General features: G+C 34.8%; 1 protein-coding gene and 1 long non-coding RNA gene across 2 annotated transcripts; one reads left to right on the top strand and one right to left on the bottom strand.

Annotated features, from left to right (window-relative positions):
- Positions 1 to 610: 610 nt before the first annotated feature.
- On the bottom strand, positions 611 to 14065 carry LOC135684113 (inactive tyrosine-protein kinase RYK). Its single transcript, XM_065199521.2, has 13 exons — positions 13934 to 14065; positions 12743 to 12888; positions 12300 to 12426; positions 10650 to 10796; positions 10304 to 10354; positions 9225 to 9384; positions 8020 to 8090; positions 7734 to 7823; positions 4536 to 4619; positions 4053 to 4252; positions 3416 to 3525; positions 2727 to 2886; positions 611 to 2362 (listed from the first exon to the last, which is right to left on the bottom strand). Exons 1-13 carry the CDS (start codon positions 14052 to 14054, stop codon positions 2114 to 2116), a joined length of 1716 nt encoding a protein of 571 aa, XP_065055593.1. The 5' UTR covers positions 14055 to 14065; the 3' UTR covers positions 611 to 2113.
- LOC135684120 (uncharacterized) lies at positions 4882 to 12305 on the top strand. The gene is made up of 3 exons (XR_010515858.2): positions 4882 to 5758; positions 10063 to 10258; positions 12168 to 12305. It is a non-coding gene; the product is annotated as an uncharacterized LOC135684120 (long non-coding RNA).
- Positions 14066 to 15084: the final 1019 nt, after the last annotated feature.

The raw sequence follows: 15084 nt of genomic DNA on the forward strand, positions 1-15084 counted from the left end.
TTCAATACCAAGTGGGCTTGAAATATTGATGAAAAGTTGCTAAGAAGTTGGAACGATCTTTGATGATGTCTTGGTGGTTGGAATTCAGTTTAGAAGAACGGGTAACAAACAGTTGCCTCGAAGCAAAATGGGATTAGCAGAATCATAACATTATGCATATACTTGTCAGCTACCAAATTTTGTGATGATCAACCATGTACAATGAGAGAAAATATCAACTTATTTTACTCCCGTTCAAGCAAATACTCCACGAATTAGGCAAGTTTTGCCAATATCTGCACACATTTCTTCCTCCAAAATTATTTTGAAGGATGGAAAAAATATTTGTGGTTATTCTGGCTGGGAAAACAAAACTGAGAAAAAGCAAGTTCCGTTAAATTATTAAGTCTTGTTTCATAAACGAATTTGAATTTTTTTGTCGAGAAAACAAGAACAGGGGTGAGGCTGTCGCAATATCGATGGTTACTTTTGCCATGTTTATCAACATACTAGTTCTATTCCTATATTGGCAGGGTCATCACCAGTTGCAGAAACCTTTGAATTATTATTTCTTGACCGTTCAGTAACTAAATTAAAACAAATTGTAAGAAAACGTGCAAAAAACAAGCGGTTGTCATATACAAAGCTTCCTGTTTCAACAAATATTTCAACCTTACAAAATAATTTATAAACACGCATTAAAACGGCATCACACGAACGATTCCCACAGAACAGTGGAAGGAAAATTAACTTAAGCTACTTTACCTATGATACACAAAATAGAAAAATGTTAAGTTACATACTTTTACCTTAATGCATACAACTAAGAATCTATTCAAATAATAACAAGACAAACATTTATATAATTACAATGAACCAAAACACCACTACTCCGTTGATCATTTTGATAGTATTAGCATTTCGTTATGATGGTAGCCTTGACAACGAGCCCCATTATTGAAAACATCATGGGTCATCCAAAGTAACAATCACAACAACGGTCGCACACTTTGAGTTAATCTAGATTGTAATAGATTTATTATCAACCACAATTTGAATCCCATTTGATGATAAAGACTTTAGAAATTAACGCCAATTTCTACTAAAGTGCGGGGAAAGTTTGTTTCATCGTTCGTAACAGGACACTCGAAACTGAATGGATTTTAAATTCTAAATATTACTTTCATCCAAGTCTGGAAACTTATTTTCAGAAAATATAAAGGACTATTTACAGAAAAAGAGGAGGCATCAAAGATTTTTGCATTTGATTCCTGCAATTCACAAAAATGGGTTCAATTGCACGTAGCTATTAAGGGATTTTTCTTTTCTGGTACGTATTGGGGATCTTTCACCATATCATAGGAGAATATGACTTTCGGTAAGGAACAATTTTTGACCAGTTGAATGGAGCATAGTAAGATTTCGAAGCACCGTTTAAATCTTATAGAAAAAATATCAGTGCATATGCTTGTTTGGATCAAACAAAATCTTGACAGTTGATTTGACATGGGCCAGGAAGAGCCAAATACAGGAAGACTGGTTTTCTGAGTAAATACTTAACCGCATTAGCATACAACTTGTAAACATGAAAAATATACACTAAACAAATACCTAAAAATCTAAAATACAATAAAATTGGAATTTGCTAGCTCCAATCTAAAACGAAATTAAAATGTATAATCATAATACTACAAGGCCCTAAAACGTATGACTCCTTTGAAACCAAGAGCTTATCGCAGAGAGTTCCAGCAATACATACGTGTGTTACCAACTACTGTACGGAGTTTTTATAGGTAACCCAATATAAAAGAGCCTTGGTTTGCTCTTTGTGTTATCTCAAACAAACGATGACGTCAACAATAATCTTGCGTTTATCTTCCATCACTTTAGCTCGCAAAAGAGCGCAGTATATCAATGTATTCTTCTCATTGCCAGGCTTGTCTATGCAAGTTCTGTGCTAGCTACGCAATCCGAATAGCTCTCAGTGTACGCGACTTTGAACACTTTAGCGCACGTTTCATTGACAATCCATTTCGTGGTGTTGAGCTGGTAGCCAAAGCCGTCATCAAATACTCGAGGCAGTAGCACTTGCAAGTAATACCTGGTTTACGAATTACTAGCAGCGTTCACCAATTTAGATGAATGCATTTAATGTGCTATAGAAGCCTTCCAAGCAGGTGACAACCTGGCTGAAATGTGGTCGTTCTTCAGTTGCCAGTGCCCAGCAGCAAGCCATTACAGTGAACAGATCATCGGGGCAGTTTAGAGGTTGCGGCAAACGGAATCCCGCTTTCAAGTAACGTAGCATTTCAAATGGGTCAACATTTGCGTATGGCGTCTGAGCGAGTGTGGTAAGTTCCCAAAGAAGCACACCATAGGACCACTGGAGATTAAAGAGTTTGTATATAATTAATGCTGCAATGTGGCAATTATTTATCACCTTTATTGTATTTCACTTTAGTGGCTTGGATGATAAAACAAAACATTGAGGTTGGCCGTCAAACTGTCGAGGACCTTTCAAATTTCCAAAAAGCAGATAACGCCATACATGATTTTGTACATAAACCAAAAATTACAGTGCTTAGATAGAAATGATGTGGGTTTAAACAGGTATAAACGAAAATTAAAAATTAGCTATAAGAGCTTAAAACAAGTTACAAGTCCTTTTACTTCCCTGGTGCTAGCCTACATTACGACAATTCTCGTTTCTTAAGAGTTTTTAGAGATTATAAAACAATTTTACTTACCACGACGCTAGCGGGACTATAAGTATTAAACTCCAGACTTTCTACGGCCATCCACCGGACAGGTCGGTTCTCATTATCACCAAGACAATGATAGTCACCAGGAAAGAAATCTCGTGCCAATGCATTATCTGTTATTTTCACCCGGTACTCCTCGTCAGCCCTATGAAAACAAAATAACTTAACTTTACTCTTAAGTTAAACCTGACACAATTTTATACCTTTAAGTAGACGAACAAAAGTCATAACAAACACTAAAAGGAATTAATACACTTTATATCAAGTCAAAATCATCATTACACCTTTCGGGACGACATGACATTGCTCGTTGCACGGAATAACCAAGTTGAATGCTTTTATGTCAAAAATTCCTTAGATTAAATGTCCACTTTAATCCACCTTGATAACTGCGAAAACCAACGCTAACATTTTAAAGTTTGTTATAATTTGAGAGGCTAAAACAAGTTACAAAATTGCTTGTTTTGTAGGAGAATCTTAAAATACATCGAAATAAAGAAGTCATGTTCTACATCATTCATTTATTCTGCCCCTTGGTCAAATCATAACAAAAACATCAACACTGGCGTTACCTCTACAAAACGTGCAAAAAGTACAATAGTACAAGAGTTCAGAAAGAAACCTGTAAAACAAGAATGTCAGCAATGTGTTGAAAGTTAATGAAAGAAACTTACACACAATTCCTTGTTGCAACATCTTTATGAAATATTCTTCTTTTTACCAAATACTGTAAGCCACGCGCAATTTGTATTGCCATGAAAACAATATCTCTTGTTGTCAGAGTCTTCGATGCAAATAAGGAACAAACGTTATTCTCAGAAAATCATAGATAAAATATTATAATGAAAAGATACAACTTTGAAACTATGGACCAGGAATTAAATACTAATTCATCGTTTATTGCCATGAAAACTTGATTGATTATTGAAGGATTATACAAGAAAGCTTAAACACTAACTATCTTGCAAACAGCAAATTCTTAGAAATAAACCATTATTCACGAAAACAGGCTTTGGCCACTATCAATTTTCTAAAACTAAATCACTACGCTGACAGCAGTATCGACACAGCAGGCCTTTAACTCAGCCGAGGGTTAGAGTGGGTGGTCAGCGACATTAGACTGGCAAAGAGGATAAACACGGATTCATATGGTTGGGGTATTGCAAATCGAAAGCCAGGGATTCTATTGAGATTAGATTTGCTGTGATGTTTTACAGTCAATTAAACACCTGCCTAAGTAATTACTTCACTGTTTAAGAAAAGCTGCATTAGAACCAAAAAGAATAAAAACAATTTAAGATAAAGACAAACCTTTGTTAAAGGCTCCGCCGTTCGAGAGAGCCGCATGTAGTTCTTAAGATTGCCTCTATTCATGTAGGGAAGTATGACTTGTGGAGGCATTCCATCTTCAAGGACCACATGCATTACTGGTAGCACGTTTCTGTGGTTGGTCTTCTTCAAAAGACTGCTCTCAGTTAAAAACAGATTGACTTGCTCCGGCGAAGCTTGGTCTGTAGAGAAATTTCGCAACATCAACAAGCGGGCTCGATGTAGATATGTTTAATCAAATCAAATTTTGGGAAAGTTTAATGACAAATTTTTCACTTAACTTTTGCTAAATACACGAATTTTTTTCTACAATATAGGCTACAGATTTTTGATTCGATATCTTGCATTTTAAAACACGGAGGATAATTGATTTCACAATCCTTCGCTCCCTTGCGAAACTTCATAATAATTCTTAGCTTTTGAAACAGGTTTTGAACATATTTAAATGAAGAGATTTGGATATACCATTTACTGTCTTGATGAACACTTTTTGCTCTTCGCCACTTTCACTACTCAACAGTGATCCAACATAAACTCTTCCAAATGCGCCTGCAAACAGATACACAAAGTTTTACTTCTGATCAGCGATGAAACAACTTCTTACCTTTAATCATCTAGTATATGCATCACTGCACACAAAGGCATTAAATATCATATAAATAACACGAAATAATTTAACATATGAAATGATATGAAATGATATGAAATGATATGAAATGATATGACATGATATGAAATGATATGAAATGATATGAAATGATATAAAATGATATGACATGATATGACATGAAATAACATAACATAACATAACAACACATAACATAACATAACATAACATAACATAACATAACATAACATAACATAACATAACATAACATAACATAACATAACATAACATACATAACATATTATAACATAATATAACATAATATGATATAATAAAAATCATATAATAACATAATTATAATATAATATCATAATATAATACAATATAATGTGAAAAAAGTTATTCAACAACAAAAGATGCTGTTGGCTATAAAATTAAGAAAGCAAATCTCTTTTGAAGGAAAAGCTAACCCTATTTGACAGAAACAAGAAAAGAAGCTTAATATTAGATGAAAACTTGGATGATGATTTGCTTCTATGTTTGAAGAATTGGATTTGTGACCACATAAAATTTATCATAGCTAATACCTTGTACCCACAAGTAATTCATGACCTCTTGGCTTGGAGGTTGCCAGTAAAAAGATCTTTTGTGGTGTGTAAGCTTTAAGTTATGAACAGCTGAACCCTAACCCCTTTGTTCTTCAGTTAGAGAGATGACAGTTTTTCAATATGATTAGTGCAATTAGCAGCACATGCATTTCTATTCATTCTTTGCAATTTTGGCAGCAGGTACCACACTAGGTGCTATGTGATAGACTCTAAGCCTTTTGGCAAATGAAAACTTTTATGTAGCTACAAAGAGACTTGTTGAGAACTTTATTTCAACTGAGGGTTTTTCCAAGGGTTTCAAAGATTGTATCTGGGTATGCTGCTGAAATTTTTTCAATTTGTTTCTAGGAAAAGCTGTTTAATTTTGAAAGATCAATCAAAAGGAAGTCAGAAATCATTACTATTGAATATTGATTACATCAAGGCATCAACAGACAGACTGTTTACACACAGGGTGTGGTCTATGGTCTGAGGTACTGAGCTTTGCTGTATTCTTTGGGGGTAATAACTTTATCTGAAATTTTGGTGAAAAGTAACATGGAAATTTGAATGGCTTTGTACAAAACTTGACAAATACTGTAAATTCTTCTTTTAGCTCCCCAGGGAGCTTATATTTTTCAGCACTTTAAAGGGGGGCTTATAAGAGAGGGGGGCTAAATTGAGAAAGGGTGCTTGTAATAAATATCTTGTAATAAAAAACCACTTATATATAGAGGTAAACTAACTTTTGTTTTTTTGTGTAATAAAAAACATCAATTATCAATTCTAAAATATCTTCTTGGGACATGTTGCCTTCAGTAACCGAGGATTCAAAAAGGTCAACTTCACCCCTCAGAGTACCAACAGCCTGTTTTTTGGGAAAAGGCTCTCACATTGCCTGTGCTTAATGCACATAAAATCTTTGTCTTCGGATCTGTCATGACTGGAAGAGACATGGTGTGAATTTTGATTTGATCTGAAGTATTGAACGACCAATGGATAAAATGAAAATCTCTGTTTTTTGTCAAATTTACTTATTTCAGCATCAGTGAAAATATGGGGGGGGGGCTAAATTGAGAGGAGGGCTAATTAAATTTTTCCTTCTGAAAAGGGGGCTCATAAGATAGGGGGCTTAATTTGAGAGGGGGCTTAAAAGAGAATTTACGGAAAGTAGCTTTTAAGAGCGTTGCAAAAATAAAAAGTAGCTTTATGTTCAGGGGCATATTTGACACAAGGGGTGTAAAATTCCAGTTTTCTCGTTGGTATAATCGCGGTACAGTAGGTGAAAAAAATCAAGCTTTATCTAGGTTCTCCAAATTGATTGAAAAGACCTAGATGAAAAGATAAATTTGTGGGCATGGGAGTGGAAAATGCAGTTAAATGCTAATAAAACAGAGGAAGTTATCTTTTCCTGTAAAAGGCATATAAAATGAAACATCCAAAACTTAGACTTGGAAATGAGCATAAGCACCTAGGACTGATTCTTGACTAAAAACTTGATTTCAAAAGTCATAAAAGAGAGGCTATCCTAAAGGCACGCAGAGGAATTGGAATGATAAAATGTCTTTCAAATTACGTTTGTATAGAGGTTCTTGACCAAATCTATAAGCTTTACGTTCGACCGCATTTGGATTATGGAGATATTATATACCATAAACATGACTCTGAAATGCACCATCATTTCATACAGAAGTTAGAACAGACCCAATACCCTGCTGCTCTAGCTATCACAGGCGCTTGGAGAGGTACAAGTAGGCAAAGGCTCTATGACGAATTAGGATGGGAAAATCTGTACAATTGTAGATGGTACCGAAGACTGTGCCATTTCTTTTCTCTGTGCAAAGCTAAAGCACCAGAATACCTTTATTTAGAGATACCTCAGCAGCGAAACCTGATTTATAATCTAAGAAACCCACATAGTTATGAACAGCCTACTGGAAGAACAATTCGGTACTCAAACTCGTATTTCCAAAATACCATACCTGAATGGAATCTTCTGGATAACAAAGTACGAAATTTTCCGTCGATTTCCCAGTTTAAAATAAATCTGCTTGCTATCATTAGGCCAATTAACAATCCTACCTACAACATTCGTGACATTCTGGGTATCAGACTTCTAACCATGCTTAGGGTTGAATTCAGCGCTTTGAATGGGCAAAGATTTAAAACACAACTTTGCCTGTTTAAGTCCAATGTGTGTCTGTGGCACTGGTAAAGAAGACAATGAGCATTTTCTCCTGCACTGCCCTCTATACAGCATGAAGCGCCAGGTTCTCTTTGACCAGCTCTCAGGTATCGATGGATTCAATATTGCCGGTGTGAGGACTCAGTGACCTGGTGTCTTTCCTCGCCATGAATGTCACAGCTTAATTTAATTGTAGTTTTAGTAGTTTTAGTAGTTTTAGTTGTTGTTAATTGATATATAAAAAAAATTGGAGAAAAGAGCTCAAAGACTTCACTATTCATTACCTTCCTGAACAACATTTCCTAATGTAAGCAGATTCTTTGAAATTTCAATATCCTTCATACGTGCACGGATGTCCTTCTTCTGCTTTTCAACTGAAAAATAAAAATTACAAATTTAAATAAAATATTTCTGAAAACTATTTCAATAAATAAACATTAAAAACATATTTCTTTGCATTAGAGAAATAAATATCAAGATTCAAACTGCAACTTAATTTTCACAGAATCTCTAGGCAAAAAAGAAAGGGGAGAAAAACAAGATTATTCTTTCAATGAAAGTCGAACTTACCCTGAAAATTCAATGTTCCAACAGGATGGGAAATCCTTGATGTAGTACCATGCCCCTGACTAGTAGTATCACTAAAGAGAAAAGAAAGTAATCTCAAAAGTTAATTCTTTTTTGATTTATCAAAGGAGATACTTAATTGCTGATCCATTGACAAAATACATTGACTAAAAGACTTTATTGCAAGATAAAATGATGCAGATAAAAAGAAGATTGAAAGAAAATTGATTGGCATGCTTCAGTAGTGGAAAGTGTGCAAAGACTTAATTTTTATTTGAAATCATTTGCGTGACTATATGAGATACTTTGGTTTTGTGCCTATTGTAAATTCTTATCTGAGAGAAACTATGGGACACAGGGGTGCAGGCAATATCAAAAAAGAGCAATGAACTATTTAACCAGGGGCTGACACTTGCTCAAATATTGGGGGAGGGGCAGGCCTATTGTTTTGATAAGATGACATCATATTTTCAGATGGTTTTTTTAAATAGACCATTGTCTTCCAAAATATTGGGGGGGGGGGGAAGGTGACCACCTACTTGCCCCAAGGTTTCACCATTGTTTTTTTATAAAACAATAACAAAATAGCTCTTTTACAAAGCTTCTGCCTACCCCTGTTGATCTGCCTGTCACTTGTTTAGATAACTGAGATATTTTTTTGCAAAGAAATGTGCAATCATGGGAAAGCTTCGCATATATAACTGGAGGTTTTCAGATAAATGGATGTTGACAGCAGGGCTGTCGAGAGGCAGCTTGGGCCCAGGGGTGATTCACAAAACTGGACCCCCTTAAGGAAATTTTCTGTGGCCACCCCCTTCAGTGTCCCAGATAACTAGGGAAAGCCCTTTTTAGTTAAATTGTTGTAAAAGTTTTTTAAGGATTTTTACAGGAAGGTGAAAAACATTTTACATGAATCAAGGACATGTGGACATAAGTTTTTCTCTGCGATAAACTTATAGGTGTTGATTCCTATGTTACTAAAATGTAGCTTTTTGCATTGTGAATAGATCTTACTACATTATGATGGGCCACCGGGTCCCATCGGAGCACAGGCCCTGGACCTTTTGCCCCTCCTAACCCCCCTTTCAATGCCTCTGGTTGACAGCAATGAGTACTTGGAGAAACTAAAACTATGACTAGCTGTTAATAAACATAAACCTTGAAATTCCAAACAACGAGAAGCAAGAACAATAAGTGCAATAAGTTACCTTTGTGACATATAATCTTTGAATTCTTTCCCTGGGTCAACATTTTTTGGCATCGATTGAACATGCAATGTAGCAACAGCAATGGCTATGATCAAAATCGTACTGCAGGCCACTCCCACTGCTATGTAAAACACGCTGGTCTTATCAATTTCTGCTGCACCTGAAGCGAGAAGTCCCATTAATGTATTAAGATAGAATATAAGCAAATTTGTAGGCTGAAGGTGATAAAAAGGCACAGAAACATGCATATTGTTTAAGAAAAGTCTTACAAGATAAAAAGCACACAGAAACATTTAATTGCACCAGAAACTTTAATTAACTTTTCTTTTGAGCACACAATATTTAAACAACATATGAATCTTAAGTAAAAAAACCTTTGCCATCTCATTTAAGCAAAGCAGAATATTGGATCTGCAGTCCTTGTAATATTAGGCGTGGCATGTTTTTCATTGCATGCCCAGTTTGATGTTTTGAATTTCCATTCTTTTTCTCTTTTGTTTCTTGCTTGTATTTTTTAAAGTAACTTTTCATTTCTTTTGTGTGTGTTGTCCATTACTCCAAATTTTGTATATGTCTCCGTATTTCTCTTTGTTCGAGCTCTTTTTGCTGAGATGGAATGACTCCTTTTCAAATGCTGTTCCAAATAAAACAATGCTCTTTAAAATGATTCCTCTGTCGAATGACTCAACTTTGAACAGTGTTTTTGAATTTTGAATGACTCTGGTTTGGTATCAGATGACTTAGTTTTTGAGAGTATCAATGTAACTCAAAATAGTATCTGTTCTCACACAAATACGGAGAAATTGTATGTTTTTTACTAAATTATTTTGTTTTCCAGAAACATCTTCAAAATTCCGTAAAAATTGTTTGGTTGAAAACTTTGCATATGCTTCTTCAAACAGTGTTACACCCCTTCAAATACATACATGGCATTTAAAATGCTATCAGGATTTCATAACGCCAACAAAATTCATAATACCAGGACTGGAACTGCAACAATTCAGAGCAAGAATTTTAGCATAAAATTCAAAATGGTAAGTCATATATGCCTTCCCTTTCTATATAAACATAGCAAATACCTTTCTTGATTCTTTTCTTTGGGGTTTCTTTTGCTGGTGCTGGCTGGAAACCTAAAAAAATGTAAAATAGTTTATTATTATCTTTAATCCTTCTAATTCTTTATTCTTCTGTTTTTCTGCAATTACTTATCTAATTATAAAGCAAATAAATCAAATAAACAAATGACATTTAAGTTATAGGAAAAATTATGATATTATTTTGGATTCATAAGTTTCAAAATTTGTCCATTCAAATTTTATTATAAAAATATCAAAGTGTCATAAATGTCAAATATCTTACAAATAAGTTTAAGGATAAACATAATTTCAGTTCAGCAAATCGATGTGGAATTATAGCTACACCGACCTTTCCTGCAGATTTTGATAAACTTGAAGTCCAAGGTTCTGACATTATATTTCTCAGCTGTTTGATTGAAGTCAGTTAAAGTCAATCCAATTCGCACAGGAACATTTCCTTCTTTACCTTTGATGCACATCAACCCTATTGCAAAGCCTAAAGAGCAAGAGAAATTATTCAGACAATATTAAAGAAACATATGCTAAAAAAATTTCATAACTGTGGTTTCGGACATGGCTTCTCTCACATTGATCATGACTGAATTTACAAATGGGAATCAAAGAGGACAAATACTCCTTTTCCTTGCTTTCCCAAGACTCAAATTCAACAATAACTTAGTCATGAGCCTCAACCAATGAATGCAATCTTTTTCAACCAAAGCTAAGTACATAATCCAGAAGGTAGCAAATTAAATCTGAATACTGCAGGGCATGAAAACCCGCCCGACCATGTGACCGGGTGGTTGCAGGAAATTCATTCCTGCATAAAGTTCTGCAGGAAATATTTTACAAAATACCCTCTTGCAAGAAGTACATGTTTCTTTCATGTTCATCAAAAGGAAAAAACATGAAGACAAAAGTAATATATTTCATGCAGGTCCCTTGTACAGGTTAAATTGAATTTCCTACCTGAGAACCCTTGAGAATGTTTTTGAAAATATAGTCTTTTATCTGGCTTAAGAATATTCTCACCAGTTAGGAAAATAATATCATAGCTAAGTCCCTATTCCAGTTCAATTTAGTTGTTCATGGATAAAGAATAATTTTCAGTCACCAAAACAGAAATTGATTTTGTAGTGGTAGTAAAATTGCTTAAATCTTTATAATTTAGCTTCTCCTTTTACTTATAAAAAACAGGTGACACATCATTACAGTTGTTGGAACCTTACCCTTTTTTACGTTTACCTTCCCATTCTTGCAGAAAATTTATGCATGGTTTTTACTCCAGTCGCAGGGAGAAAAATAAATTTTCATGCCCTGCTGAATAGCAAAAAAACAGTTTCTAGCATGGGCAGCTTGGCCTTTTGGCTAGAAGCTTGCTAATAGCAACTTAAACTGTTTTCAGATCTAAAGCTCTGGGAAAGTTCCCTTTTACCATCCTTTTTGACTGATCCTGCTAATTTGCTTTAAAATGGTCTGAATTAATTGATTACAAACCTCACCGTTTCATGCAAATCAAACAGGTGGTCCCTTTGTGCTATAGTTTTGGTTTTAAACGCAACTTTGCATTTAAAAGAAGTTGCCTTTGTATTCTGATCAACACACGTTTTTGCTGCCCCAAAACATAAGATAAAACTGGACATTTAGCCCATAAGAAATTTTGCTATAAGATCTTGATCTCTGATAGCAATAGGCTATGTTCATTGCAGCAGAAACATCATTAGTTCATTTCAAAACAGAATAAAATTCAAATTTTCATTCATTTGAAATTGAAAACATTGATGGAAATACACTGACTTTAGATGAACAGTTGCCAAGGCTTTTACCTTTCAATTTAGTAAATGGTTTTTTCTCCTTCAACATTTAGTTTGGACAACAAGCAAATCCCTGACAAGGAACATCACCTTCAAGTGATCAATGCTTGAAAATTTAGTACCACACCCACAATTTCCATAAAAACAACAGTTTGTGATTGCTGTATAATCTTATAACTGCTTACTTGATGGCTTGTTTGGTATACTTCCACTCTTGGTTATATTAATAGATGGCTCAGGCAAAATTGTTATGTCTCCAGATGAAACATTGAAGGTATAAACAACAGTCTGGAGGGGCTTGGCTGGTACAAGCTGTAAAGATGATCTTAGATTAACAATTCTGTTATCACTGATGTAAGTAATGAAAGATGTGGCAAAAAGTAGCAATAACAATGATTAAAATTCAGATTAAAATTTCAATGTCTGTAGTACATTCTGTAGAAATGCTGCTTATAAGAAAATATTCACTTTTTCATTTAAAACAAGTTTTTAAATTGCATGTATATAAAATCCTAACTTCAATAATGTTGCTAAAATAATCAATATCTCCAAAAATTTAAAAATGAAAACCAGACAAAATGAGATATAAAACAAAGTTGTGCACTTTAAATAAATAGACAAGTCTTGCCTCTGACTGCCTTAAGCGAAATGGTCCCAAGAAGTTCTGCCATGTAAATACAATTTTGTTGACATCAAATGGCACTGGGAGATCATAATTTATAGCATTGGTATTGGCTTTTCCATCACGAATATAGCTTATTTCACTTTCCAGACCTAAGGGAACAAATGAATAAACAATAAATGTTTTATAAATATAAATATATATATTATAAATATTAGTGAAATTTTTTCACTGCAGCAGCAAGTTCCGGTCAACTCTAAAGAAATATCTAAATTTTTGAAACAAAGTAACATGTGACCAAACGGTCCAAACAACATGAATTTTACAGTATAAACTAATTTAAAGATGAATATTTCAATTCTGAAGTCCATTTTCGAAAAAGATCCGTAGATAGCGAGATACAAAATTGATGACGTCAATTTGAATCCATCAATAAGAAGTAATTTGTTACTTTTTGCAACAGAATCTAATTCCCTTCAGCTCTGTAGCACAATATCACTGTGCTAAACATAGTTTTGATTATTTTCAATGTAATGTAATTATATTCCTTTGCGTATTTTTATTCCTTTCAAATTGTCTAACATATTGTGAAGTGTGCAAAACTGTTAAATTTCTTATTCATAATCTAAATTTCCTGCTTGAAAAATGATTTAGCCTACGATTTCCTTTGACCAATGGTTACTCGGTCACGGGGAAAATAAAATCAACGAAAAAATTGTTACAATTTGCATTCTTCAGAGGAAACTTAACAATATAAGGGAATGAATAAGAAAATAATATCTAATTGTTTTCTGAATACATTGCAAGAGAAGGGAAAGAAATCTCTTTACAAATCACTAAAAGCATCCGACGCCGGAATCTTGGTCTTTGAGCAATAAGCAGAGAATGGGTGGTAGTCATGTGTTGTTTTGAATTCCTTTATAAATCAAAGAAAATTTAGATGATGGTAGGTGGTCAGTTGGTCATAATAACTAGATAATCATAATTTTACGATAGTTTCGATTTAAATTTTAGGCATATAAATTCATCTCCACTAGCTTACAAGTCTGCAAAAATATGTGAATGTAATCACGATTGAAACGCCGTTGATTTGAAGTGGTCTTGATCAGTAGATTAGGCTGTTAGGCCACAATATGTCTTGTCGTTTTACCACGATCGCTTTGATATGGGCAATATTTTGCGAGATTATAAACTTACCGATGATTTCCTTCGTTTGATCAGGTGATAAGAAAAGGTTTATTTGTGCTGAAGCGTTGGAAGCCAGAAACAGGAGCCAAAAAACTGTGTTCCCATTGAAATGTCGCCGTGTGATCACCATTTTGATGCCTACTGAACTGATTGCGCTTTGTTTGCGCCTCATTGTCTGTATCCACAGGAAATCCGACGGTCAAAGTCTTTATATTACCCCCCTGAGAGAAACTCTTTGCCGTGTAAACTCATACTATTTAAAGGTTGAAATGGGGGGACTCAATTGTTCTAGGCCTATGAGTAGGCAGCAGCGTTAAGTTATCAAAGTACAAAACTTTATTTGAATGGAGAGAGCAAAATTTAGTGAGAACCTTAATAAAACAGGAGGGTTGTTAAACCTGTACCATTAAATGAAGCGGCGGCCAAAGGACATCGCACCCAAACCCTGCCACTTTCCTTTGAACTCGTAAAATTGTTTGGGAATCTGAGCCTATTTTAGTGTGGTTTTTCCCACATTTTGTGGTCTTGGAAATCCAAATTGTGGTCTTGAAAATTCAAAATTGTGGAATGGGCTTTTTCATGTCAGTCAAGATGAGAACATGGTAATTCGAACAGCCCTCGCAAGGACCGTAGCAGCTAAGCCACATTCTGCAGACGTTGAACGTTTGATCAGCACATACACAAAATAAAAACAAATGACCGTGCCTCCCTGTCTCCGCAAACGATGTTCAGTTATCTGTATGTGTCTCAAAACATGCCAAGCGTATCAGAATTTGACCCTACTTCAGCTGCTTTGTTTTGGATAAACAAAAAGGCAACGAAAAAGAAACCTAAAGCACCTACTCATTAGAAACATCAGCGACACCAGAACGACAAGGGGCAAGGGGGGGGGGCAGGATTGAGTAAAAGGGCATTCTAAAGAACATTCTTAGCTTCTATTCATTCCTTCGTATTTGCCAATTTACTTCGATCTTCTGTAGGAATTTTTTTACATGTTTTGAAAAAAGTCGTCATGTATTAGGCACTATAACCAGAATTTACTATAAATCTATCTGATTATAAGAAATGGCCGGTTTTAAGGGCACTTAAATGAAAAAGGCATTCTGGCCCCCCTTGCCCATCCTATCAGAAGGCAACAGGGGCAGCTGGCCCCCTTCCCC

The sequence above is a fragment of the Rhopilema esculentum genome, chromosome 21, assembly GCF_057945365.1.
Source record: "Rhopilema esculentum isolate cy_ngs chromosome 21, ASM5794536v1, whole genome shotgun sequence".
NCBI classification, from domain to species: domain Eukaryota; kingdom Metazoa; phylum Cnidaria; class Scyphozoa; order Rhizostomeae; family Rhizostomatidae; genus Rhopilema; species Rhopilema esculentum.